Source organism: Carassius gibelio, chromosome A23, assembly GCF_023724105.1.
Source record: "Carassius gibelio isolate Cgi1373 ecotype wild population from Czech Republic chromosome A23, carGib1.2-hapl.c, whole genome shotgun sequence".
NCBI lineage: Eukaryota > Metazoa > Chordata > Actinopteri > Cypriniformes > Cyprinidae > Carassius > Carassius gibelio.
This window is the reverse complement of record NC_068393.1, coordinates 6,219,707-6,247,023: the sequence shown is the minus strand read 5'-3', so window position 1 is coordinate 6,247,023 and position 27,317 is coordinate 6,219,707. Positions and strand designations below refer to the sequence as shown.

Sequence of the window (27,317 nt, the reverse complement as noted above, 5' to 3'; positions counted from 1 at the left end):
TCTTTTTGCAGATGTAAAATTAATTGAAAACCCCCAAATTTGCATTTCTTCTTATTTTTTTCCCTGCTGTCTGTGATGATCAGTACAGACCTGTTTAATGACCAGCAACTGAGAACTAATGCTCTGAAATACTCATTTTTGGGGGGCATTAAGAGTCTCTCTCTCTCTCTCTCTCTCTCTCTCTGTGGTGTGCAGAGCGCCGTGGGCCAATTGCCAGGCTTCTGATAGTATCACAATGAGTTTTATAGGAGAGGTTGTGAGCAGCAGCCCATTAAAATGACATTGATAATACATCTGCCTGAATGATACAGACACACACTAGACCTATCATTGCCTCAAATACTTACAGCCAGACTCTAATAGAGCTGCAGCTAGCAGTACATTTGATAATACACAAATCATGTGATTATTAGAACTGATCAGGTGCTTATTGCAACAATTGATATACTGCGATTGATACATTTTTATTTGAGTTAAGAGTTGATTAGACAATGAATATATCTTTTGAAAATACATTTGAATTACTTTTTTAATATAGAAATTTCATTTTGGTTTTGATCAAAATTGACATTAAAGACATTGTAATGTTTGCATGCATCTGGACTACATTGAATAATCCTGGTTCCAGAGTTTATTTACACAGCCTGCTGCTTTATTAATTTAGATTTAATTAATAATTAATTTCATATGAAAGCAAAAAAGGGCCAGACATTCATTTTTAGATGCTCTAAAATTTTAGTTCCCTTCCATTATGATTGTGTCAAATGATGTTATTTGTAGACCGCGTTGGATATGCTATACTCTGTCTTCAAAAGCTTGTTAAGAAAAAAGAAACCGGCTGAACTTACAAGCCCTGATTCTTTTTTTTTTTTCCTCCTTTTTTTTTTGTGGAGGATCTGCAAGTTTATTTTCAATACTACAGTGTTTGTTTTTGACAGATTAGAAAAGAAGAAAAATCAGTGTTTCCATGTCTTTCATTACACTCAACAGTATCTACAGCCGTCCTGGTCTTAACTTTTCAGAGACTCTCTGATGTGTAATTATATAAAAAGCTGCTCTATATGACATAGCTAAGCTTATTGAGTTCACAAGCCTCTTAAGTGCAGAATAATGTTGGAGGCCTGTATGAATGTATTGATGGATGATGCTGTTGATGAGGCTATTAAAGAGACTTCTGAAGATGGATTGAAATCATTTGAATACTTTGATCATTTCTTAATAGTGGTTTAAGTACTTCTTCATGATCGTAAATCAGCGTGTCTCCACCTCCCGACAGAACCTGACCTATGAGATCATCCTGACGCTGGGACAGGCGTTTGAAGTGGCCTATCAGCTGGCCCTGCAGGCCCAGAGGACCAGACAACAGCCGAGCGCAGCCGGAGCCACCGAGATCATCCAGACCAAGAGCAGCAGACCTGTCCCCAAACCACGAGGGAGCATGCGCAAGTCAGGGGTGAGAGCGCACACACACACACACACACACGCATGCAAACACACACACACACACACAGTTTAGTAACATCAAATCTAACTAAATATTCCAGAGTTCTGTTTTTAGACACTTTGTGAGGTTCACTACAGTGTGAGTTAGTAAGATTGTTTAAATGTTTGTAAGATCAGTCTTTTTGCTCACCAGTGTTGTCTATTTAATCAAAAACCTAGTAATAAAATCATAATATTGTGAAATATTATTACAGTTTAAAAATGTTTTCTATGTGAATATATTTTAAAACCTACTTTATTTCTGTGATCAAAGCTGTATTTTCAGCATCATTCTCATATGCTGATATGCTTCTCAAGAAACATTTCTGATTATTATCAATGTTTAAAACCTTTGCCTTTTAATGTTTTTGTTGAAAACTGAAAATATTGTTCATGAATCTTTGATGAATAGAAATTTCGACAGCTTTTATTTGTAATAGAAATGTTTTCAAACATTCTAAATGTCTCTAAAATTGTTTATGAAATTAATGCATCCTTGCTTATAAAAATTATTTTCATAAAATAAAAAATAAAAAAATGAACATACAGTATGCAAACATATGCAGACATATGCAAAAACTTGCCTAATTATATTACTAATATATTTTTTTCGATATGAACAAATATACAATGTTATATAATTAGTTTGAAAGCTAGCTTTTCTTTACCAAATTGAATCAGAAAAACAAAAAACTCAGCGCTGAATCCTAAAGTGAAATGATCCTCTGTCTGTCTGTGTTTGTAGTCCGGTCACTGCTCTGTTTAGAGTATTCTTCTTCTCATTCTTTACACTTTCCTCCGCTCTATTTCTGTGTTGGTCCTTTATTACTTCAGTAGCTCAAACTCCCATGGTTCCTCTCTTTCTGTGACCGATCCTTCTGAGCAGCGCCTGCAGCACTGCGGAGCCCCCTGCTGGTTCTTTGAGGAGTTACACACAGGGTATTTACGCGTCTCCTCTGCTGTTTCAGGTGGAAGCGATGGATGTGGACGCTCAGAGCAGTGCCACCTGGATCCTGGACTCCAAAGATCCCAAACGCACCGTCAGCACCAAGTACGAGACCACCATATTCTGACCGGACCGCCCCCTCGCACCCTTTCCTCTCGCTCCGTGCCTTCACTCTCTAGATAGACTGTGACCGAACTCCTTCCCCCTCGCTGTCCTGCACACAGAAGCCTCCTCTCTCTTCTCCGTCTGTCTCACACAGCTCTGGCTGTTCTCTCTGTCCTGACGTAGCCCTTTAAGTTGGTTCAGGTAGGAGCCCCTCTCACCTGTAGTCCTATCATAACTGGTTTGAAACCAAAGTAAAGCTCTGCTGAGGACCAGTGCTGTCGTTTAACCTTCCTGTTTCAGTCGTGAAGAAACTAACATTTCCTACTCCATCCTGCTCAAAGGACCTTTCCTCCATTTCTCACTCAGTTTTTCTTCTCTTAACTAGTCTGTCTCTCTTCTCCCCTTCTGTGGTGCTGGTCTGCTCCAGGCGTCGACCGCTGTGAGACACTGATGAAGACTTCCTCTTCCTCTTCTTCAGTCTGAGCTCAAACACCTGGACTCCACTAAACATGTAGCATCAGATCAAAACAGTCCCCGCCGCCAAGGATTACGATATAAAGCACTTTCCATCAATACGGTACATTTTGGTGTCCCGTAATTTTTTTACATTTATTTTTTCATGCAATAAAGGCACAGATGAAACATTTAGAAATAGAACTAATGAGGAAACATGTGAGAAAGATGTAAAAATAAAGGGGTGTTTTAATTGACCTAAATAAATTACCAAATTAATAATTTATTGACTTTAATTACCAAAACAGTTAAACACATTTAAACATAAATGTCCCACAATTTGAGTGAAATGTCATTTACTTCAAAAAAAAAAATAAAATCAGCATTTTTATTTTTTTCACAAATTAGTATTGGCTATTATTGTCAACTTCAACTACTGTTTTATTTTATTTCATATTTTATTTATATTTTTTCATGTTCTATTTTGTTGTTTTTTTTGTTTTATTTTGTTTTTTGTTTACATTTTTTGTAAATGTATTTTTTTATTAATTTAAGTGAATGTAGTGAATGTATTTTTTTATTAGTTTGTTTTTATTTTATTAGTTGATTTAATATCTATTTTTTTTTATTGTTTTATTTATCTTAATAAAATGTAATTTATTTAATAAAAAACATAAATCAGGTTTTTTAACTGTATTTAAACAGGAATTGATTTATAAGGAATATTTGTATAATCATCTCATAATAACTGCACAGTTTTTGGTTGATGGACAAAGTCTTCTGAAGGCTAAGCTCTTTTCACTTTGCTATGAAGAGACAAAAGGACTTCACAGGTTTTAAGCCCCATTTTGTACCTGTTTTGTGGAAAGTGCCAGTAGATTATCAGATTATCACTTGTTGGGCTTCTTTTATCTTGCATACTGGCATCTAAACCTTTTATAATGGGCTGTGAGGACTAGATGGATTTTATTTAGTCCTGTTATGTTCCTATGCACATCTGATAGATGATACACGTTCTGTCCTTCCCTCACGAGACATTAGATGAGACATTAGACCGCTGGCAGAAGCCTGCTCCAGTGCATTAGAAGTTAACTGAATTGGATCGAAGTACCTCACTGTAAATGTAATTTGCCTCCAGTTTATGGATTTGCGTAGAGCACTGTGATTTGATGTTGTCTTAAGTCTGAGTTGGAAAACTAGGCTGGGCCTAAACGTCTGAACCAAATCACACAGAGGTGTCTGAACACACCGCCTGCTCAAAATGTGTCCGATGTCAAGGAATCAAAGTAAAAAGTAGTAAGAGCTGTTTAAAGCAGACTAAAGTCAGTGCTGTGGTGAACATGGGTTTGTGAAGTTCGAGCTGTGGTTTGGGTTTTATTTTCTGGTCTTATGGATTTAAAGGTGGAATTATATGCATATATTCTTCACAAGCCTTAACAATCCTCATGTGATCACATGAATTATGGGTGCTGCTTAAGCATTTACAAGTTCATACCATTTATACTATATTTTTTTCTCTCTCATTATTTCTGAACAATCTGCTTTTTCTGTTGCTGTCCTTTCCTCAAATCCTATTCCGTTGGACCCTAAAGGCTAGTCATCTGTAATGCCCAATAAACAAAGGTTCATCATCCTTTTGTAGCAGATTATGTAACTACATCATTTATTTTCCTGATCATTCTCACAAAATAAAGCCTGATTTGAGCAAAGCACAGTGGCATTAACACATGCATATGAAATATCGTCTGAAGATGGGAGTGTGTACCCATCATACGGGATTTTCTTTACGAAAGTCAGCGCTAACCTTTGGCAGCTAGTGTCAATTTGCTAAATCAAAGCAAAAATCTGGGCAACATTTCATGCAGTGTATTTCATTCTTAATGAAAAATAACAAGCTAACTGACAACAAACAGAACCACAGTCTAAATGTGTTAAGTTAAAGCACATATGTATAACTGAAATGTTGTTTGTATCCAATTCAGTGAGAATACTGTTGAATATTCAGTTGGGTAGATCTAGTCAGATCATGCAGCTGAGAGTATCAAGAAATTTGCATCAACCATCAGAGTCTTTATGGTCCAAAGGGGAGAAGATTTCAGGACAAAGAGAAATAAAAGATCGGCTTCAGCTTTTTTCTCTCCACATTCATTTGAAACTTTTGACATCTGTGTTGTAAATGGCATCAGCATGTTGATTAGATCCCACACTTTATTTGTTTGATTTCTTTTAACCCTGTGTATGTGTGTGTGTCTCTCTGTAGCTGACCGCTGTGTCGGATGCCAGACAGAAAGGAAAGTTGGGATGCCAGTGACAGCATGACTGTGGATGAGACATCACTTGTAGTGTGTGTGTGTGTGTGTGTGTGTGTGTGTTTATATAGATCTATGTTAAGTGTCAGAAGTCTCCTCACACCTGCAGTGAGATCCTCCCATCCATCATCAGGCTCTCACCGTAAACACACGAGCCAAAAACAAACAAAAAGAGTCCCGTCCACTCAAACACTTAACAAAACCTCTTCCTCTGAAAAACATCTGGCTTTGATCAGATTTCAGAAGCTCTCTGACACTGGAAACTCTCAGCAGTCACTGTATGCTCAGTCTTCACTTTGATTTCTTTGAGATTGTTTTGTTTTCATTGTGAAGCGACCGTCGACACGCTTTCGTTTTGTCTGTGGTCTTTCATCTCACAAAGTGTAGATGCTTTTATTTTGTCTGATAACTTCGAAAATAAACCCATTGAGTTGGAAACACTGATTCCCGTTCAGGCAAACACTGATTAGAGAGTACTGCCTTGTCTTTTGATGTCCAGTTAAGATCAGTCCATCTGTAAGTTGAGCTCTTTGATTCTTAGGGTCAGTATTTTTAAGTCAAGTGGCAAGACCATTCACACATGAGAATTGTGAACTATGGTATGAGTTTCAATAGGAAAGGTTTGGCCTTTGAAGGTTACGGAGAGAAACTGTTGATTATGTTGTGACGTCTTATGGTACACTATTATTAAATTAATATGTTTATGATGGAATGAGAATGCTACAGTCCAGATCCTGGTACTTGTAGTGACTCTTACACGTATACTGTGATTTCTAATGCAAAACAATGGCGTTAATGTGACACTACAAACAACAGCGAGTTGTTTTTATGTGTAGTTTTGTGTCTTTGCTTTAGTGATTAAGTTGCAGAAAGCAGGGTATGTCTAAAAAAAATTAAAATGAAACGGATGAAAAGTTTGAATTTTTTTTTTAATTTGCATAATCCTCTGTCATGGACGAACTTGCGCTTATGTTTTGTGTAGCTAATAATGCAGAAACATAAGTTGTAGATGGGAAATATTCCTGTATGCATTTTAGCCCTAGTTTACAAGGATTTTAGGTCTGGTACTTTTTATTTAGATTTTTCTCTTCTTTTTTTTCATCGTTTTTAACATGGTACGTTAAAAATGGGTATAGTGCTAAATAGAAGCAGATGCTAATGCTAGCACCTGTAACAGCCGCAGTGTTTGCACAACTAATCACGTTAGCGAATACAACGGTGACATATTCTTGGTAAAATGATTAAAATGTAAACAATATAAAATTGTAAAGTAATCCTGGGTGGTCTGTTTTTTGATACTTGAATGATTCTGCTTTTATAGATAATTCTCTCTATATATGTATATGTATGTATTGTATGTATTTTTATTTTTTTTCTTTAACTTTTTGGTCATGTTTTTTTTGTCATATCTAGAGAGGAACGTCTTTTTAAAGCTCAACATATCATGATGTAAGTGAGCATGAGACCGTGACAGTGGAATCTCTGAGAGACCTTGCCACAGAATCAAAGAACGATTGTAAATAATCTTGGGCTTCCAGTCTTTTTTATGATTATTATTTTTCATAATTGTACATCCAATAAATTAAGAGATGGTATCCAGTGTCCTGTCATTTTTTTCTTACCAAAACCTTTGTGGCAAAAGAAGAATATTACATATGAATGTAAATTTGTATTGAGTTACAAAACCATTTTATTTAGCATAAACACTGCCATTGTGTAGTGTTTTGATTGCATTTTAGGTGATTTGTTTCTTTATTGAAGTGTTTAGAGTTTTTTTTTTTTTTTTTTGTGTGCAAATAATTGGTGAAAGTCAATGAAATTGCAAAAGTTTTATTCAAAACCATTTAGGAGCAGAAATTCCTTCATTTTAGACCTGCAAGATGTTAAAAGATAATTTGGACACAATATATAATTGTCCTGTTGAGCAGTATTACAGAAAAGATGGCAAAAACTTCACTTGACAGTACACACGATATAATTTAAACATTTCCCAGACAACAACATGCATACTTTTTACAATATCAAAGAATAAGTTTGAAATGTGATTTTGCAAACTGGCAACAACATATTTTTTAAGAGTGATGATATGATCTGATTTGTTCCTTGAGTGTTGACAAAGGTACCACAAAAAATATACAATCATGTAATTGTCTTTGGACAATGTCAGTGTTTAACAATTGACATTACCTTGTGCCTATATCTGTGTGCTGAAAATGTCCTGCTTTTTGTACTTTTGTTGTCAATGTGCTTTTTGGTTCTTTTGTTCAATGGTTTAATATGCTTCTAAAATTGTGAAATCAACTCAAAAATTCAACTGTTAAGTAATGGCTCATTCTTTAAAGGTGAAGAAAACCATACATAATTGAGCCAAAACAACAGCAGCAATTCACAATCACCAGGTTAACTTTGTAATATCCTCAAAAAAATAAAAATAAATGCATAAACACTACATAAAAACCTATTCTGACCAAGAAGTAGTCTTAAAAAGAGAGCTCACTCCTAGTTTAAGCAACAGGCCCTTGAACCTTTTCTCTTATGAAATGTTCTCAGATTTAAGTTTTTATGAAAGAAAATGTGTATATCTCATTTGTAAATGCTCAAGACCACCACTGCATTGTAACAGTCTGAGAGTGACTGAAATTTCAAGCATCAAAACAATATAAAGGTGCTGGTCATATAATTAGAATATCAGCAAAAAGTTGATTTATTTCACTAATTCCATTAAAAAAGTGAAACTTGTTTATTCATTCATTACACACAGACTCATATATTTCAAATGTTTATTTCTTATAAGTTTGATGATTATAACTGACAATGAAGGAAAATCCCAATATTATGAATATCAGAAAATTAGAATATTATGAAAAGGTCCAATATTGAGGACATCTGGTGCCACACTCTGATCAGTTAATTAACTCAAAACCTCTGCAAAGGCCTTTAATTAAATGGTCTCTCAGTCTAGTTCTGTAGGCTACACAATCAAGAGAAAGACTAGCATTGACACCTTGTACAAGGAGGGCAAGGCACAAAAGGTCATTGCAAAAGAGGCTGGCTGTTCACCGAGCTCTGTGTCCAAGCACATTAATAGAGAGGCAGAGGGAAGGAAAAGATGTGGTAGAAAGAAGTGTACAAGCAATAGGGATAACCACACACTGGAGAGGATTGTGAAACAAAACCCATTTAAAAATGTGGGGGAGATTCACAAAGAGTGGACTGCAGCTGGAGTCAGTGCTTCAAGAACCACTACACACAGACGTATGCAAGACATGGGTTTCAGCTTCGCACTCCTTGTGTCAAGCCACTCTTGAACAACAGAGTCAGAAGCATCTCGCTTCAAAAAGGACTGGACTGCTGCTGAGTGGTCCAAAGTTATGTTCTCTGATGAAAGTAAATTTTGCATTTCCTTTAGAAATCAAGGTCCCAGAGTCTGGAGGAAGAGAGGAAAGGGCACACAGTCCACGTTGCTTGAGGTCCAGTGTAAAGTTTCCACAGTCAGTGATGGTTTGGGGTGCCATGTCATCTGCTGGTGTTGGTCCACTGTGTTTTCTGAGGTCAAAGGTCAACTCAGCAGTATACCAGGAAGTTTTAGAGCACTTCATGCTTTCTGCTGCTGAGCAACTTTATGGAGATGGAGATTTCATTTTCCAACAGGACCTTGCACCTGCACACAGTCCCAAAGCTACCAGTACCTGGTTTAAGGACCATGGTATCCCTGTTCTTAATTGGCCAGCAAACTCGCCTGACCTTAACCCCATAGAAAATCTATTGTGTATTGTGAAGAGGAAGATGCAATAAGCCAGACCCAACAATGCAGAAGAGCTGAAGGCCACTATCAGAGCAACCTGGGCTCATAACACCTGAGCAGTGCCACAGACCGATCGACTCCATGCCACGCCGCATTGATGCAGTAATTCAGGCAAAAGGAGCCACAACTAAGTATTGAGTGCTGTACATGCTCATACTTTTCATGCTCATACTTTTCAGTTGGTCAAGATTTCTAAAAATCCTTTCTTTGTATTGGTCTTAAGTAATATTAAAATTTTCTGACATTGGGATTTTCCTTAGTTGTCAGTTATAATCATCAAAATTAAAAGAAATAAACTTTTTAAATAAATCAGTCTGTGTGTAATGAATAAATATAATATACAAGTTTCACTTTTTGAATGGAATTAGTGGAATTATCAAACTTTGACCAGCACCTGGATAGGAACAGAGAGCTGCTCCCAGAGTTCATGTTAATTATGAAAATTTTACATTCATTTGCAATTAGCCTTTGTCTTCTTGTACATTTATATTCATTGTTTCTTGACTACTCTGCATTTTTGTCAGAGAACCCCAAATAATTGGTAAACGTTGTAATTCAAATATCTTTTTGGTCTCATTTCACACCATTTATTAAACTGTGGTCACTGATAGCAAAGGGTTGTACACTTTCTTCCCATCTACAGAACAGGTCCCATGTGCCAACAGCTCCTGAATGGTGATCCAGTTGTCCAGGATGCGTCGGCTGCGTTTCTTCATACTCTTTTTCTGGCTCAGCTCAAGTATAGAAGCCTGTCCTTGAGGTCCAGAGTCTTGTTCCTTCTCTTTCTCCCGCATGAAGTCCAGTCGGCTCTGCATCATGAACTCACGGCGTCGCCGTTGCTCGCGAGCTCTCAGCAGCTGCTGCTTACGCTCCTCCTTGCTCCAATAGCGTCCCATCTTCATTTCACTGACCGCATCATCGTCCGTGGTCATCCCACTGCGCTCTTCTCGAATCTTCATGGCACGAGCCTTTAGCAAACGGTCTCTTACCGGACGTTTAGCAACATAACGTGAGCCATCGCTGCGGATCTTTACCTTCCACTCCATTTGAGGTGAAGATGGAGGCAGTGAAGAAGTTATAATCAAAGAAGTTGCAAGAGCAGCTGTGGATTCTCTGTTTAGACAAGTTAAGGTATTGGAGTGAGAAGGAACCTTTTCATTGGCATCCCTTAATTCTGGACTGTCGTTTATAGACACGTCCCTCAACTGCATGCAACTCTGGTAGCGTTGAGGCAGCGTGGTACTGCAGCGGCGACGGGACAAGTATGGACTGTTTTCAGCACTCCTTCCACCTTTCACGATCCCATTTGCATGGGAGCCCCTTCGTGCTCCATCCAAGCCCTTTCTACTACTCCCGCCATTCCGGGATAACGACCGAAGCCTTGCTGGAGTAGAGTTTTTGTTGTCCGCTGTTTCTTCACTCTTTTTCTTGGCATCTGATGGTAGGTTTAGATTCTTATCCCTACTTGTGCTTGTTCTGTGATGGGGCGTCCGAGGTCGCATGGTTGCAGAGGCACTGGAATCTCCAGCCCCAGACAGTGAAGGGTGTCGTTCACTTGCCAAAGGTGTGCTTCTGCAACTTTCCCCGCCGGTATTATAAGCGCTTGTACTCTCCTTATCAGAGCGTTCCCTTTCTGGGATCTCGTTGATATCTGACAGATCGTGGTGGATCGCCTCTGCACCTCTTGCCTTTGCTCCTTTTTCTTCATCATCATCTTCATCCGCTGGCCAGACCTTCAGGCAGCGTTGGCGCAACTGTTGCATCTTTTGAGCCCGCAAAACATTACGCCACTTAAACTCCAGGTGGCGTATTTCCTCATCTAGAAGGGCAATCTCATGATGCATCAGGCTCTCGTTACAATTCGTGTCTATAGGAACACCTGCCCCTGCAAAATCACCCCCTCCTCCTCCACCATGGTTCCTTCCATCCAAAAGGAAAAGTGCATTTCCGTTCTTCTCGTAAAGGCAGCGGATCTCCAGTAGCTCTCGGTAACGTTCATATTCCTCTTCAGTTAGCCCTGGCATCAGTGCTCTGCTAGTCACCAAGCCTAGTGATTCAGGAGTCCCGTGATCCACCGCTCCCACCCCATCTGGCCCCAGCAGCGAGTCGTTGCTGTAGTGGATGTATTCCCATCCGTGCTGAGCAGCGCGGAACTTGCGCAAACTGCCGGGTGTATTGGTGGCATTGGTCGTGCATGCGCTGGTGGCATCATCGGCCAGCTCTGACGACTCTTCACAGCGTGTACTTTCGTCAGTACGACCCACCCCGCTGTCCAGTTCCTGGCTGTTATTGAGCGCAGTGTGCCACAAGTTGGGCCGAGCAGCTCGGATCCCACTGATGTCGCTCAGCAAAGAGCTAGTTTCCCTTCGGTGATGAGGGCTGGGTGAGTTAGAGACATTTTCCAAGTCTTCTAGATCCAGGTCCATACCCAACTCCAAATCCAGATCATCAGCCTCATTCTGCCAAAAATGAATGTTACAAAATAGGAAAAGAAAATAACTAAATTAGGAAAATATTAAAATCATGCCAGGAACTGTGTGCAGAGCAATGAGTTTAGACTATAAACATTCTGATTGGTCTAAAGCAGTGGTTCCCAGCTACGGTCCTGGAGCCCCAAAACTGCACATTTTGCATGACTCCTTTACCTCGCACACCCATTTTAAGTCTTAGAGTCTCTACTAGTGAGCCGTTGAGCTTAAGGAGAAAAAAAAAACCCTTAAAGAGGTAAAATTATGTAAAACGTGTTCCATCTGTTCTCTGTACATGGCTGGGATCTACTAGTCTAGGTTCAAGGTGTCATATTCCATGCCTGGAGGTCGACTGCCCTGTACAGATTAAACACACCTGAACCAGCTACCAATGTCTTCAGGATTACTAGAAACTTCTAGACAGGCAGGTGATTTAGAGCTGGTTGGAGCGTAACACTGCAGGCCAATGGTATGACACATTAAAACAGCAAACACATTAAAAGGTCCCTGCCTGAGCAGCAGAGGGCAGTGTTTGTCTGGATACTGTAAATGACTGTAGGGTCTTTTCTCATCTGTTGTAGGAGACATTTAAACATGAGAGGTTTCTCAAATGAGCCATCTGTGCTGGGAATATACTGGCCCAAGGGCTCACACACAATCTGGAGCGTCCAGAAAACACAGAACACACACACACCTGTACTACTGACCCCAAATCCTAAAAACTGTAGAATCTCCTCTCTGGTTTTAATCATTTTCCACTAAATGTTTTATTATTATTATTAATTTTTATTCACAATTAGATTTTTACTTTATGCCAAATTCATGAATACATCTGACAGTATTCTAGACATTGAATACAACTAACAATTATTTTTTATTTAGAACTGGACCCAAATGGGTCTTATTCAGACCAATTTTCATCAACATAACCTTGTTGAGACCTGTACATTTTAATCAATATAAATATCTGTCTTTGTGGGTGACAGATCAGCATCTTTCTATACTTAATTTATCAAGATTATTATATGCAAATAAGATGTATTTTTCGAGATCTTGATTACGTTGTTTCCCTTGTATGCATCATGCTAAATGTTCTTCATAAACATGCCTCAGACTTCAAATGTTGACTTGGTTTATTTGTATTCATGAACCGGGTCGTTCCTCCGAGGTTTGCATTATATTTTATTTAAATATTTACCAATGGGATTCAGACTGTTGCTATGGCTTCCACATGGGCTAAAGATGATAAATCTGGTTTTTAAAGCATGTTGACAGACAATGAGGTTTGGGACCAATCGATGAAGATGAGTCACACTGATCAACATCTGTGTGTTGATTTAAACACTTGTTTGTTGATCTTAATTCTCTCTCTACTCTGTTGTAGCTTTGTCATCTGATTTAATGTTTTTACCTTGTCAGAATTAGCTGTTTTTAATCATGAACACTGCATGGTATACTATATCCAACAATGCAATGCACCCAAGTTGACCTTTAATTTCATTGTGTTGCATTAAACCGTATCTGCAGTAATTAATATGGCAATACAAAATTGTGATAAAAAATGGAAAATCATTTCCAATATGATAAATGGATGCCACTTAGTTAACCTGCAATGTAATGTGGTCATGTGATCTACTGCTGCTTGAATCTTTTTAAAGAGTTGGCAGTATATAGTGTAATACACAGTGTTCAGCAAGCAGTATTTATTATTCCATTCTGAACACAGCCGATGTCTCGGGCTGCTATGGAAATCTGTCAAAGGAAATTAAATGGACATGGTGACTCGCTGTTGGAAGTGGTGTATTATGGGATGTTCGAAGTGTGTTTCTCTCTCAAGCGTAACCTTGAGCAGAACAAAAGACTGTCGAATCGACCCTGTGTGTCCTTTCATTTTATTTTTTTTCTCTCCCATCCATTTATTTCCTCGTCTGGGCTTCTGTCACTCTGACCTCTCCTGTCTGTTTCATTGTAAACAGAGAACAGAATAGAGCCATGTGGTCACCTGTACACTGAAACACCTTTGTCTGTTACTGCTTGATTAAGCAGACCATTATACACTTCATATAATATCTGAATATTAAATCTGTGGCTGTTAATAGCCTTAGTAATACTTTGTCATTCACCAAAGTGCATTGTTTCCAGCACTGGCACTGCGCCACTACTAAACCCACAGCCAAATAAACCATATATCCTCCAATTTTGTGTTCACGCTTCAAATTGAATGCAATGAGATAAAGGCTGGGTGCCGCAAAACAATTCAAAGACAGTAAATTGACTGCATGTCTTTCAGTTACACTCCCCCTGCTGCAATAAGACAATTCTGTAGGAAACACTGCCAAAGCAATTAACTGAAATGAACTAAGTGATCATATCTGACTGTGCAAAGATAGGCCTACAGTGTTTATTATGGTTTATTCCAATGACTTCAAGGTGAGTCTCACCTCAATATCTGCTCGTGCCAGTAGCAGAGAGATGTTGGTGCTGTCCTCTCTGGTCAGGATGGCCACTGCTTCCTCTCTGTTCTGCACATCCATCCCATTTATCTGAACACAAATACACATACACAAATACATGTATGTAGCTGTAAGAAGCCTATCATTTTTAATAAGATAGCATAAAATGGTTTTATTTAGTTTAAGGTGTTTGGATGGGGTATTCTACTGGCTCACTATTAAAAACAATGTTGTTCAAGCCTCTTCCCTTAAACTCAACTCAACTTGAATGGTTGTTTATCAGAGTTGTTTAATTACCTGCAGTATTCGGTCTCCCTCACGGATTCGGCCATCTTTAGCAGCAATGCTATTAGGGTTCACCTGCAACGACAAGACAGAGTATTACAGTATTAATATTGACTTCTCATACATCTTTAAGGAATATTCCAGTTAAATGCAAGCTGTTTGTTACCAAATAATTCAAACTACGCAACCTTTTGGAGCTGTTTTGGTAAACACGTGTTGAATCGCCTTCATGGTGTGCAGAATACACGGATGAATCTGATGGATTGGCTTATGAATGTCTGTAACTTATGTCACTAGCTGGGTTTCCATCCAGTTTAACTTATTCGCAAAATTGGAATATCGCATAAAACCTTCGCAAATAAAGCATGCCATTTGTATCCAAGGAGTCAAAGAGAACAAAATCGCCAATTCCTGGAAATCTGGCAGTAGATATCACTAAGGAGAATAATAAATAATAATATTCATATATAATAAATGACTTGCGCCTCAGAGTAAGCAGACAAAATACAATAAATGTGGTCTTATGGGTTTGGAGCAACATGAGTAATTAAAGACAGAATTAAAAATTTGTGGGTGAACTGTGCCTTTAAGATGACGCCAACACTCACAAAGACTTCAGATGATGGCAACTGGACACACAAAACTGACAAATATTATCCTTTTATTGCCTTTAAGGGTAAGTTTTTTATTTTTGCAGTGTCTCATATCTGTATAGGAACAATATTTACTCTTTCTTTGAGAGAATTGGATAAAAGGCATATAATAATCGAAAAAAATATATATTGTTTTACTTTTGGATGTTAGAATTAATGCAAATAATTTTTTATAGAATAACGTCATCAGACACCATTTGAAGCAAACAGACAGACTCTGGATGAAACTATGATCACCCTACTTTTAAAGCATACGTTTTATTTAGACAATAGGTCTACATAATAATCACATATGCAGCTCATAGGGGACGTATTGTATTAACCCTGCAGCTACAGCATGAAATAGACTACTTTTAAAACTAAAACATTCACCTATTTTATCCTTCCTCACAAATGCAAGTTTATATCTGTTGCATGTAACTAGTTACTGTGTATACTGAAACGAATGCACACTGGGAACTTAATGGTTATATTTTTAACATATATTTTAATTTCTGAAACTATAAAATAGCCATGCAAAAAGTTTTTATTCTTTTTCAAAAACAGGATTAGTTTAAAATGCATCTGATCAACAGTACCTATGCATGTTTAACCTATATTATTTCTTTACTATACACCATTTGCTTTAAGTGGGTGATTTCTGCCATATAAACATGTTGAGTTAAAGGTGAGGAATAATTTACAAAAACCATAACAGTCGAGCCACAGAGTCAGCTGTGTCAGGACGCTCAAACAGCAATGTTTTGATACAGTGTTTTGGATTTAATGTGACGTTTTATTTAAATGGATGATTTATCTAACAGTTAAACATCAGGGCGTAGGTTCACAGTCCTCTCTCAGACTTCATTCATAATTCATCGGTCAGCAGGTTCCCATTATTCCCCATTCCTCACCTCACCCACATAGATACCCAGATCCTCTTCATCGTCAGTGCGGTAACACACCATTAAACCCAGTTTATCTTGCTGAGAGGACTTATACAGTTCCACCTCCTAAAGGAAAACAGATAGTGAGAGAATTAAACACACACACAGATGAGACGCTTCTGCAGCTGTATCCTCAACAGTGCTGACCTCATACTCCAGGACATCTTGTCTGTCCACCTCATGTTGACTGATGTCAAAGTAGTCCGTTGGGTCGTAGTACACATGGTCTGCAGCAGGACTGAGGAGAGAAACCATATCAAAGAGCAAAAGATGGAATTAACCAATAGAGTGACATACAGAAATGAAAAGTCACAGAAAAGCAGTATTAGTGTTTGTAAGTGAAACACGTTATTGGAGTCAAAGCATGTAATTGTTAATTGTAGCATTTTCAACATTATACCAAAGTAGTTAATTAATCAGATAGTTAATTATCTATTTTTGCAATGCATTACAACGATAATGACAATCAATGCACATCTCACATAAATATGTACAAATATTTCAAATATGGTCGCTTGACAAAAAAAAAAAAGTGCAAGAAATGTTCTTTACAGTGTAAGAACAACCCTAACTAAAATGTATCCGATGTTAAATAAGTATTTTCTGTAAAAGTTTGGAGGTTTTTTTTTTTGTTTTATTTTTTTGTTTTAGCAAAGATGCATTAAATTGATCAAAAATGACAGTAAAGATATTTATAATGTTGTAAAAGATATCTATTTTAAATAAATCCTGAAAACATGACTGTTTCCACAAATAAATTAACCAGCACTACTGTTTTTAACATTGATAATAATCATAAATGTTTGTTGTGCAGCAAATCAGCAAATTACATTTTAAAATTGAAATAATATTTCACAATTTTACTGTTTTTATTGTATTTTTGAGCAAACAAATGCTTGATGAGCATTTTATGATTCTTTAAAAAAAAGTTATAATCTTACTGACCCACTAAACTTTGGAACAGTAGTTATTTTTATTACGTGTAACATGCATAGATCATAATAGCAGTGATTTTGCTAGTACTGTTCCCTAATAGTGACGTCTGTTCTCAAAGCTGTACTCACAGCTGGCTGAAGAGGTATGGCTCTGGGATGGGCGGCAGCGGAGGGGATGGACTGTTGTGATGGACGGGTCTGCCTAATGTCACCATGTGCTGGAAGCTGATATCTGTCTGCGTCCCGCTGTCCACACACTCAGTCATTACCGCCGTCCCTCCAGCAGCTCCAGGTCCGGCTGCTTTCCTCCTCGGACCCCACCTCACGCTCCTCCGGCAGCGCAGCGCATGCAGGCTCTGCTCCGGAGAGAGTCCAGTCAGGTCTCCGTTCACCTGGACAAACACACACACATCACCGCAGCGAATCTTCAAATGTTAGACGAGTTAAACAGGTCATGCTATCCATTTTTCTTCAATATTTTAAAATGAAAGCACTTGAAAACACACTTTTACATAACTCAAGTCCAAAAATAATAAATAAATAAGCTGAAAAAACATGGTTATCAAATTACTGCCCACATTTATGCATTAGCAACAAGTTCAGAATCATGATAAGATGATTTGTATAGGTAATGCACATACAGAAGACAAAAAGAGCCTGTATACGTCAAAGAGAGAATCTGAAAAATGTATTAATGAATTCTAATGAATAAATTGTGGCTGTGACCAGTGTTATTTTTATATATTTTTTATAGATTTAAGTCATAATTCAGCTTTACAATAACAGAAATAAATTATGTTACAATGAATATAGAAAAATATATATGTGAACATAATACATGAAAATATGAAAAGGAAAGTGGAAATGATATCTTACATTAATGCTTAAATAGATCATTGAGGAAAGAAGCCTTGACAATGTGAGGGAATGATTTTGACATAAAAATGCATAGACTGAATGTTTGTTAGTATGAGAGACATTTATTTGACTAACAGTGGACAGCTGTTGGACGCTTATCGATGTACATAACAAAACTAGTTTGATAAACACACCCATGTACCAGATGTGGTTTGTTAAAAGGACAGTTCGCCCAAAAGTGAAAATTCTTGTATCATTTACTCATTCTCATGTTCCAAAGCCCAGAGGCGCTCATTCTTCTGAGGCAAAAGAAGATATTTTGAAGAATGTTTGAACTGTTCATGCAATGAAAACCAGTAATGTGCAAAGATTTTGAAGTGATTACAGAGAGCCTATCGCAGGTCATCTTTGACCTCTGACCTCTGTGGCTCTCTGACCTTTCCCAGAGGCTTATGAAGCCCTAACGTTTGTGTGAAAGTGCCCCCCTGTGTGTTTGTGTGGAGGTATGGATGGGACGCAGCGAGAGCGATTGGTAATTAGGGATTAGTGTGATAATATTCAGCAGGATTCGGAAGGAAACAGTGTGAGTTTCTGGCTCAGGACCGAGTGGGCGGCTTCATCAAAGAACACCAAGCTGCTACAACAGCCAGAAAACCCAGAGCAAAGACACTTCTCCTCGCTGTTCTCCTCCAGCAACTCTGATTTAAAGTCTGGTAATTGTTAACGGAGCACACGCGCAATCACATTGGTGGACCAGTTTAAGTGATTAAAGGGTTAGTTCACCCAAAAATGAAAATTATGTCATTAATAACTCACCGTCATGTCGTTCCACACCCGTGAAACCTCTGTTCATCTTCAGAACACAGTTTAAGATATTTTAGATTTAGTCCGAGCGCTCTCAGTCCCTCCATTGAAGCTGTGTGTACGGTATACTGTCCATGTTCAGAAAGGTAAGAAAAACATCATCAAAGTAGTCCATGTGACATCAGAGGGTCAGGTAGAATTTTTTGAAGCATCGAAAATAAATTTTGGTCCAAAAACTACGACTTTATTCAGCATTGTCTTCTTTTCCGTGTCTGTTTGAGAGAGTTCAACACAAAGCAGTTTAGTGATATCTGGTTCACGAACGAATCATTCGATGAAACCTGGTCTTTTTGAACCAGTTCACCAAATTAAACTGAATCGTTTTAAACAGTTCACGTCTCTAATACGCATTAATCCACGAACGACTTAGGCCCCGTCCACACGGAGACGCGTTTCTGTGAATACGCACAACTTTTTTATCGGATAGGCGTTTCGTCCACACGCATCCGGCGTTTTCATCAGGTGAAACCGCTATTTTTTGAAACTGGGTCCCAAAGTGGATACATTTGAAAACGCCGTCTTTGCGTTTTCATCTGGACAGCTAATCCGTATACTTTCTGAAACGATGACGTCATCAGCCCACGTCTCCCCCTAGTCAGACACCTCTACGTCACGTAACAGCAACAAAAACATGAACAAACACTGAACGATTGTCTTTTTATTAACTAACATTAACACAGATTAATAAATGAATTGTTCCATTTTCGTTTGTGCACCACGCTCAAGTTTATGAGCATAGTCCGAGTCTTCCTCTCTGTTTTTAGTGTATCTCTGTGGCTGAATTACAGCGCCACATACTGGTCTGGCATGTATACTACATCATTATGCGGTTTCGTGTGGACGCGGATATTTCTTGAGACGAGGAAAAAAAAGATCTGATTGGGGTAAGCTCCGTCTCCGTGTGGATGGGGCCTTAAGCTGTTAACTTTTTTAATGTGGCTGACACTCCCTCTGAGTTCAAACAAACCAAACCAAAACAAATTGGTTATTTTCACACAAGAAGTTGTCTGTTTTTGTGCCTTGCAGGATTTACATAACCAAAAAAACCCCAAGCCTACCATTACAGACACACACACATGAACACACACACACATGCACACACACACAAAAAGCGTCTGCTAAATGTAAGTGTACACAAACCCCTTAAATAAGACTGAAATTTAATACGAATTGAGCTCAGTTGGGTCACCTGAACTATTTACATTAAGGCTTTTCAAGCTGATTCAATCCAATTGTATACTGGTATTGTTCACAGTTTTTGTTTCTTGTCATTGCTCAAAAAATTGTTAGAATGTATTAATTATTTTATTGATAAATGTTCCACTCACAAGTTTTTCTCAGCAGTCTTCTGTACTGTCTGTTCTTAATGTAGTGTTGTATTGATTCAGACTCTATGTGGGACCTTGTCTGCCATCTGGAAGTTTCTATACACACCAGGATGTCCCTGCAAAATCCATTTCAACACAATATTACTGCTGCTCTGTTGTGTCCAATTTTGCCACACAGGGCTTGAGGATTCATCGTCGCTCAGTTTTTAATAGTCTTGCTGTAAAGGCCACTTTTCTCCACTCTCATATCTTTTCAAGGATACGACCGTCAGGGGCACTGGCTTTCATAAACGCAATCATGCACACAGTTTAACACGTCTTTGCTAGTCAGAGCTATAAACACACACACACACTTGGAGCGGAGTTCGGACGGATGCTTTAATGAACAGTAAGCGATGATTTATTACATAGGAGATGTCCTCATCTCCAGCACGGAGGCACAACCGCGTCCCCAGACGCTAATTCAGACGGGCGTAATGCGGACTACATCTCCAGCCGCACGTCCGCTCCTGTGGCTGCAGGGTTACACGTCCAGAGACAGATACATGATTGCAGAGGAACAGATATATGTGTAGCTGGAGTACAGCACAGAAGGGGGATGGAAGGGGAAAGTTCAAAGAAGGTGACAGACAGAGAGAGACGAAACAGGGGGAAGGGAAAGAGCGCATGATGAGGGAGATACACAGAGACTGTCTTAGCTCCTATCTCCTACATGAGTGGCATTTTAACCAAGACTGGTGCTACAGGGGGTCTCGGGGGTTATTAAATACAACCTATGGATATAATTAAACTGTCCTTTATTTGTATCTTATTTAAGAATGCATTATAATGTATTATGTATTGAATTCATAATTACATTTCTTGTCCAATGTTGTTCTGCAGTCTAACTGCGTTTTTAATAAAGGGAACAGATGCTACTGTTATTTTGTTACTGCTGTTATTTTATGAAGAGTTTTGAAATATACACCACACCAGACACCTTTTTCATGGTGCGTCTTAATCAAGTTTATTGTCTCTCAGCCTTTGTCTGATGTTACTTCAAGCTGCATTTGTTTTTGGAACAAACATTTTGTGCACTTATTGAATTAAAGTTGATTTCAGTACAGCTTTAGCATGCATTTTACTAAGCTAATGGAATAATACTGCAATGAGTTGTGAAAAAGACCTTAGCTTACTTTTTAAAAAAGTGCTTATTAAAATCAGTAATAATAAAAAAAATAGAAATCCTTTGTTTAATTCATGTTTAATGCATAAAACAGACATTGGACATCTCAGCAGCAGCTATTTTTTTTTTTTTTAGTTGGTTTGCCAGGTTTAGTTCAATAAAAAAATATAAATAAATTCCAGAAAAATATTTTATTTGGTCCAATGATAATATGCCTGCTATTGTAGAGTTCAAAATAAAATTTTAATTCAGTATTATCCATAAATGATCAAATTCTTATCATAAGTTGGAATTTACCACGATTCCTCAAATAAAAACCGGTAGTCAAATAAGCGCCTGGTCTCTTATAGTGGCCGGGGGCGTGGTCAACACGGACAAATAAAGGCAGGTCTTAAATAAAGGCCGGGGCAAAATTTGTGCAGCAAATCCACATAACGAACGTACACACACACTGCCGGAGCGTTTCTCGTTCTCGAGTCAAGAACTGGTTGCATCGGTTTTCAGATCACCAGTACACTGAACCGAGAACCGTTTCTGTCGGAGACGTCCGATTCGAGAACCGAGGAGCTGATGACTGTGCATGTGTGATTCAGGGTGAAGGAGACCGACACAGAGCGTCTGAACCAAACTGATTCTTTTGGTGATTGATTCTGAACTGATTCTGTGCTAGTGTTATGATCTCTGTCCACTGGAATGCTTAATTTAAAATAAAGGTCTGCATCAAATGCATCTAAGGCCTGTTACCTTCTGCAGTTCAGGTAATTAAAGGCCCCGGCTTTTATTTGAGGAATTACATTCAAATGGTAATTAAAGTTACAATTTGTACGATATTTGCAGTAAAAATATCCAAAAACCACTAGGCTAGTGTTATATATTTTGTCCAGCTGATTAATAACAATATCTCTAATGTTTTCAACTACTTGTAAATCATGAGAAAATTCCATAGACCATAAAAGAAATGGACACAGTGACCCCATTGGATTCAAAAGAGACAAGTGAAGTCAATCAGAAGCACACACTTCCTGTGGGGTCGAGTGTACTGCGCAGACTCAAACTGAGCTTGATGACGTAGAAGTCATGTGAGCAACCTGTCGGACAATTGTAAGTCTTCTAATCGCTGTGCCAAGAGAAATCTGAATCACCCACCGAATCTTGCAGATATTGTTGAATAATTTTGTCCCGTTGCTTTTATGGACTCTCAATGGGCTTCTCCCTTGACTTCATGCCTCCACGTCCCCCTGATTGCCTCATAGACAGTAAAAAATTGCCTGCGAGCTTCTCCTCCTGTCCATCCGGTATTTTATCTACTGAGCGACAGAGAGTTGCAGGTTATGACGCAGGTTATGATGCAGGTAATGACGCAATTGTTTGCCTGTTTTTACAAAAACTGTTTCTATGGGGCCACGACGTAAGATACAAGGTAATGCGGCCTTTTACTGACGTAGAAACCAAATGACAACAGTGTCGTGGACAAATGCGAAAGTAGTGTCTAGCATCCAGCTAAGCAGTTCCCTATTTACTTCTTCTTCCACATTTTATGGTGGATTGTGTTACTTATTTATGGAACATAATTACTGTTAACTGTCTGTCACTGGTTTGTCGACAAGGACAGCTCCCGTAAACATAAGCGCACGAGCCAACCAAACGACCCAAGAAGAGTTTGGGCCAAGAGGAGAGAAAGAGCGAGGATCAATATCGGTGTTGCATTTTCTAGATGGAGAGAGCTTCGCGACAAACTTCAACTAGAAAGAGATGCCGATCTCGCTTGTGTTTTACTCGACAGGTGAGTTGTTTTGATTCGTATCTTTACAGAAAACGTATGCTATTATAACGATCGACAAGCTTAGTATTATGGGGTATACACGCCAAACGCGGGGCATCACATCTCTAGACCCGCGCGAGGACGCATCTGACTGTTATTGGTCTGGTAGTGCACCCTCTAGTGGCAGGTCCTACAACCTGTACCTTTTCTACACTGAGCCGAAACTGAAATCATGAAAATGCAGCCCTAAAATACTAAATTCAGGCATCTTCACTGAATATCACTGTTTGTGATAGCCCACTTTATATTGCTTCAGTCCCATATTTCAAAACACCCTTAATACAGTAGTGAGTGACGTGACATTCAGCCAAGTATGGTGACCCATACTCAGAATTCGTGCTCTGCATTTAACCCATCACAAGTGCACTAACACAGCAGTGAACACACACACTGTGAACACACACCCGGAGCAGTGGGCATCCATATATGCTCCGGCGCCCCGGGGAGCAGTTGGGGGTTCAGTGCCTTGCTCAAGGGCAGTTGTGGTATTGCCAGCACAAGATTCGAACCCACAACCCTAGTGTTAGGAGTCAAACTCTCTAACCACTAGGCCACGACTTCCAGTAAATCGGCATGTAGTGTATTTTCAAAGTATTTTCTGCAAACTAAGTATGAGAACCAGTTAATATGGGCATCAAAATTAATATACATTACTTAAATGTTCCAGATATGAGATTTGTGAAACTTCTTGCTTTTTAAATTGAAAGGCGTAAAGTCCTTTCCTATAGCTGCCACACTGGGAAAAACTTGAAAGGTTTTTTTTTTTTTTTTTTTTTACAAGTGATCTGTCTTTAGGATTAAACAAGTGTTGTGCGATACAGAGGGATTATTTAGCGTCTAATGGTACCTTGTATGTGTTACTGTGGCATACTGACACATGTTTTGTGGAGCACACACAGAGTTTGAGTGTGTGCACACGATGAGAAGCATACTAATGATCCGCTCGTTCTCCTGGGACTCCTGTCTCACAGTGGCTCGGAGCAAACGCTCTAGATACAACCGCTCAGAGCTGGGTGCACCATACATTCTCACATGCACCTTTAAAACCTTGTGTTGAAGTATTAAACCTGTAGCTGCACTAACATTTCTCTTTATCTCTGAGATAATACTAGAGAATTGGTTAATTTCCATTCTGTAGAATTTGTCTTAAATCATCTCTATATTTTGACAGTTTCTGGAAATAAAAAATACATGCATGCTTTCTGTCTCTTTATTTACTTCCATTCTAATGTATAAAGCAGCTGGTAAACTATGTAAAATGAATGCATTAATTTATATTTATATTTATATTATATTATATTACCCATGCAACATTTACATGAAAGCTGTGGCTGTTTTGTATGTAAAAATTAACTATGCAGAACTACTATCATACCCTGTAGACAGTTTGTCAAGGGAATACATATCTATTGAAGCGCCATGAAGCGGAGCAATCCTTTCCTACTGTGGGCCTGCTGCTATGAATATTTTCAAATGAAATACAAAGTTATGTTACGAAAACCTCTTGAAAAACAAACCAATTGGATGATTTTACAGAAGGCACTGTTTGTTCAATCAGCTTTTGTTTGTACGGAGGTTCATTGTTTCGTTTTGTAGTCTCTGAGAACAAACACCACGAGGGAGTCTAAACATCTCCACTGTTGAATCCGCATCTCTCCTGCCTCCGTATTTCTCACTGTTAATCTTTGATGTCTTAAACATTACTTTGTTTGAAAAACCAAATGAGCTTCGGGATACTCTTCTTAGGCAGTAAGTGATATGTTTCACACAAATAAAGGGAAATGGAAACCTTCTTTCCGAGGTTGTCATGTGACTGTATATTTGGAGTCTTGCATAAACATAACATTTATCTTTTTTGCAGCAAATACAAATCTTGCATGAGTTGGTATCTTGATAATAGCGCTCCTGTTTACAAGAGAGATTTGAATAAATTAGTTGATTCTAATAGTGTTTGGCAACCTAGGCTTGTTGAAAAAACCTGCCTCTACCTACATTTTTGCAAACCACAGGAAATTCAGATACAATTCAATGCATTTTCTGCTGAAGTGAACTCTAGTGGCAGTAAAACACCAACATCTTTTGTTCATATTCTCAAAAAATATGATTACAGGGGAGGATTATTTATTAACAAAGACTCATATGCATGATTTTCTGACATAGTAAACTTGCTTGGTAGCGTACCTGGTGCATTATTGCATTTTAGATGCGGAGCGCTCAGGTAACACTCCATTGAATGTTATGATACTTGATAAACAGCTCAAAGGCTTGTAGAAGCTAGGTAAAATAGCATGGTTGCTCCAGCAAATGCCTTTTTATTTCCAGATTGCTTTTGTTACCAATATTATTTAGGGTTAGGGTAGGGATTAGTGTAGGTGGTACATTATTGTTAGGCATGATAGTTTTAGTGTTTTACCACCACTTACCATTTTATTTCAGCAATACACACAATAACCAATGTTGTAAAATATTACCACACTCATCTGTTTTGGATAAAACTGAACACTGTTAATACTTACTAGACATTTCACTTCGAAAGTGCTGTTAAAAAGCAATGTAATATCATTTTGCACAAATTTTGCTACAAGCATGTTTTTCCTTCAGCCTAGGTTGGTTTTTGCCTTAAGCGTATTATTAAACTAACAACATGACGCTTTTGTAAGTATAAACTTTTATTTTATTTCTATATTTTTACTTTTAATTTTTTTTTTATTGAATGAATATATTTACATTGGCATTCTTGCTCATTTACCATTTTGAATGATTTTTAAGGAGGTTAATAACTTATTGCAAATAGATAATCTGTATTGCAGTCCTTTGACTTGACCTCTGACCCTCTCATTTATCCTGTACATACCCACACCTGCAGGTGCACATACTGATGAGGTGAAGGATGAACTCACTGTTGACACTCATCTCCATATTGAGTAGATCTTGATCCCTTCCCTGACGATTAATTCCACTGGGATTAATTAGACACACATAGTGCTAAACCCTCATTAACACGTTCCTGTGATATGATCTGCTACAAATGTGCCGTCTGCATACGTGTGTGTGTGTGTGTGTGTGTGTGTGCTCAGAGTTCTGGGGAATTCCTTATACCTAAATTATGCAAAAGGATGAAACAGCTCCAAGTTGACTATTACGTTTTCTGAAGAAGATTTGAGATGCAGAAGTCACACCACAGTGGTAGGGTGTTGTGGATGATTGCTATGCAGTGCTAAGATTTTCTGAGCGTTTTAGCATGTTTCTCTACTGTTGCATCTTTCAATGTCATTTTGTTGTTTATTATCTGTCAGGCTGAAATCGTAAAGTCTGAGGTATTCTTAGTTTTTTTCATGTACATTAGGGTGTGCATGCAGTGTGCAACTGAACAGTAGCTGTATACTGTAGAGCACAGACAGATATGAATATTTGTTCACAGTCAAAATAAATAAATTATGAGTAGGGTTGGGCATCGATTGGGTTTTTTACGATACCAGTGGCATTTCCATACTTTTAAAACGGTACCGGAGCCTAAACAGTGCCAAAACCGATATAATAAAAACCTATCGATAACATTAAAGAACATTACAAAATATTTAAAATAAATCCATAGCTTTCACACCCTCCTTGCTCTCATGTCTCAAGTTGTGCTTCCCTTAATCTAAGGCTAATAAATGTATTTCATGATCTGGGTCATTATTTAATACACAACCACACATAATGTTTTTACTGTATCTCTGTCGATCTCTGATATTTAGTTGAAATGAGTGCTGTCTGTCACTGTCTTTAATCAGTTCTGTGAATTACTGTATGCTCATTCTTTATGAAATAGCAACAATGTTGTTTGTAAAGTACAGTACTGTGTAAAATCTTAGGCACATTAGTATTTTTAGTGTCATCGTCTCACTTTAACCCTTTAACTGCCCCACCAAGTAAAAAGCATTTTTTGTTTGCATTTCTTATCTCCTTATGTCATTAGTTACCACACTCAATGTTTTTTTTTCCAACACGTCCCATAATTTTTAAAACATTAGCTTAGCTTTTCTACGTTTACCATAAAGTGACAAATCAACCATTTGGTTGAGCACGTTTTTGAAAAATTATTGAAAACATACTAAAGTTTTTTCATGGCACCAAGTAAAATAATTTTGTAAAGTTAGGGCTCTTACAGTGTAATATGTCAATAAAATATGCTTACCTTGCAAAATTTCACCAAAAACAGTTTACATGGCAGGAGTGATTTCTTTCTCTCTGACATCCATCAAAGAAGAAGTGTTGTGACAAATGCTGTTGATTTTTTTTGGCTTAACATACCTCTACCAGATGGTAGAGATGGCTCAATCAGCTTGAATTAAGTTAGGTACTCCTCTCAATAAAATATAGTGACTCAAAATGTGCTCAACCATTTGGTCGAGCGGCAGTTAAAGGGTTAATCTGTTTCTTCATGCAATCATAGACAGATTCGATGATGGTGGAGA

At 38.2% G+C, this 27,317-nt stretch overlaps 2 protein-coding genes across 13 annotated transcripts in view; one reads left to right on the top strand and one right to left on the bottom strand.

Moving 5' to 3' along the window:
* LOC127945070 (ankyrin repeat and SAM domain-containing protein 1A) overlaps positions 1-6,890 on the top strand; it is a 96,305-nt gene extending 89,415 nt beyond the window's left edge. For 6 of the 12 annotated variants that reach the window (XM_052541624.1, XM_052541616.1, XM_052541620.1 and 3 more), the window contains 3 exons: positions 1,277-1,453; positions 2,451-2,533; positions 5,247-6,890. In XM_052541624.1, coding sequence (XP_052397584.1) covers positions 1,277-1,453; positions 2,451-2,533; positions 5,247-5,250 — 264 coding nt within the window. In that variant the 3' untranslated portion in view covers positions 5,251-6,890. Of the gene's footprint in view, positions 1-1,276; positions 1,454-2,450; positions 3,354-5,246 lie in introns of those variants that run through there. The other 6 variants (XM_052541617.1, XM_052541623.1, XM_052541621.1 and 3 more) reach the window with 3 other exon arrangements.
* A 178-nt stretch (positions 6,891-7,068) lies between these two features.
* The window catches only part of LOC127945079 (PDZ domain-containing protein 4-like), a 31,451-nt gene continuing 11,202 nt past the window's right edge, over positions 7,069-27,317 (bottom strand). Inside the window, exons 2-7 of the mRNA XM_052541640.1 lie at positions 16,950-17,212; positions 16,033-16,123; positions 15,853-15,951; positions 14,319-14,381; positions 14,010-14,111; positions 7,069-11,559 (exon numbers count right to left, since the gene is read on the bottom strand). Coding sequence (XP_052397600.1) covers positions 9,691-11,559; positions 14,010-14,111; positions 14,319-14,381; positions 15,853-15,951; positions 16,033-16,123; positions 16,950-17,212 — 2,487 coding nt within the window. The 3' untranslated portion in view covers positions 7,069-9,690. The remainder of the gene's footprint in view (positions 11,560-14,009; positions 14,112-14,318; positions 14,382-15,852; positions 15,952-16,032; positions 16,124-16,949; positions 17,213-27,317) is intronic.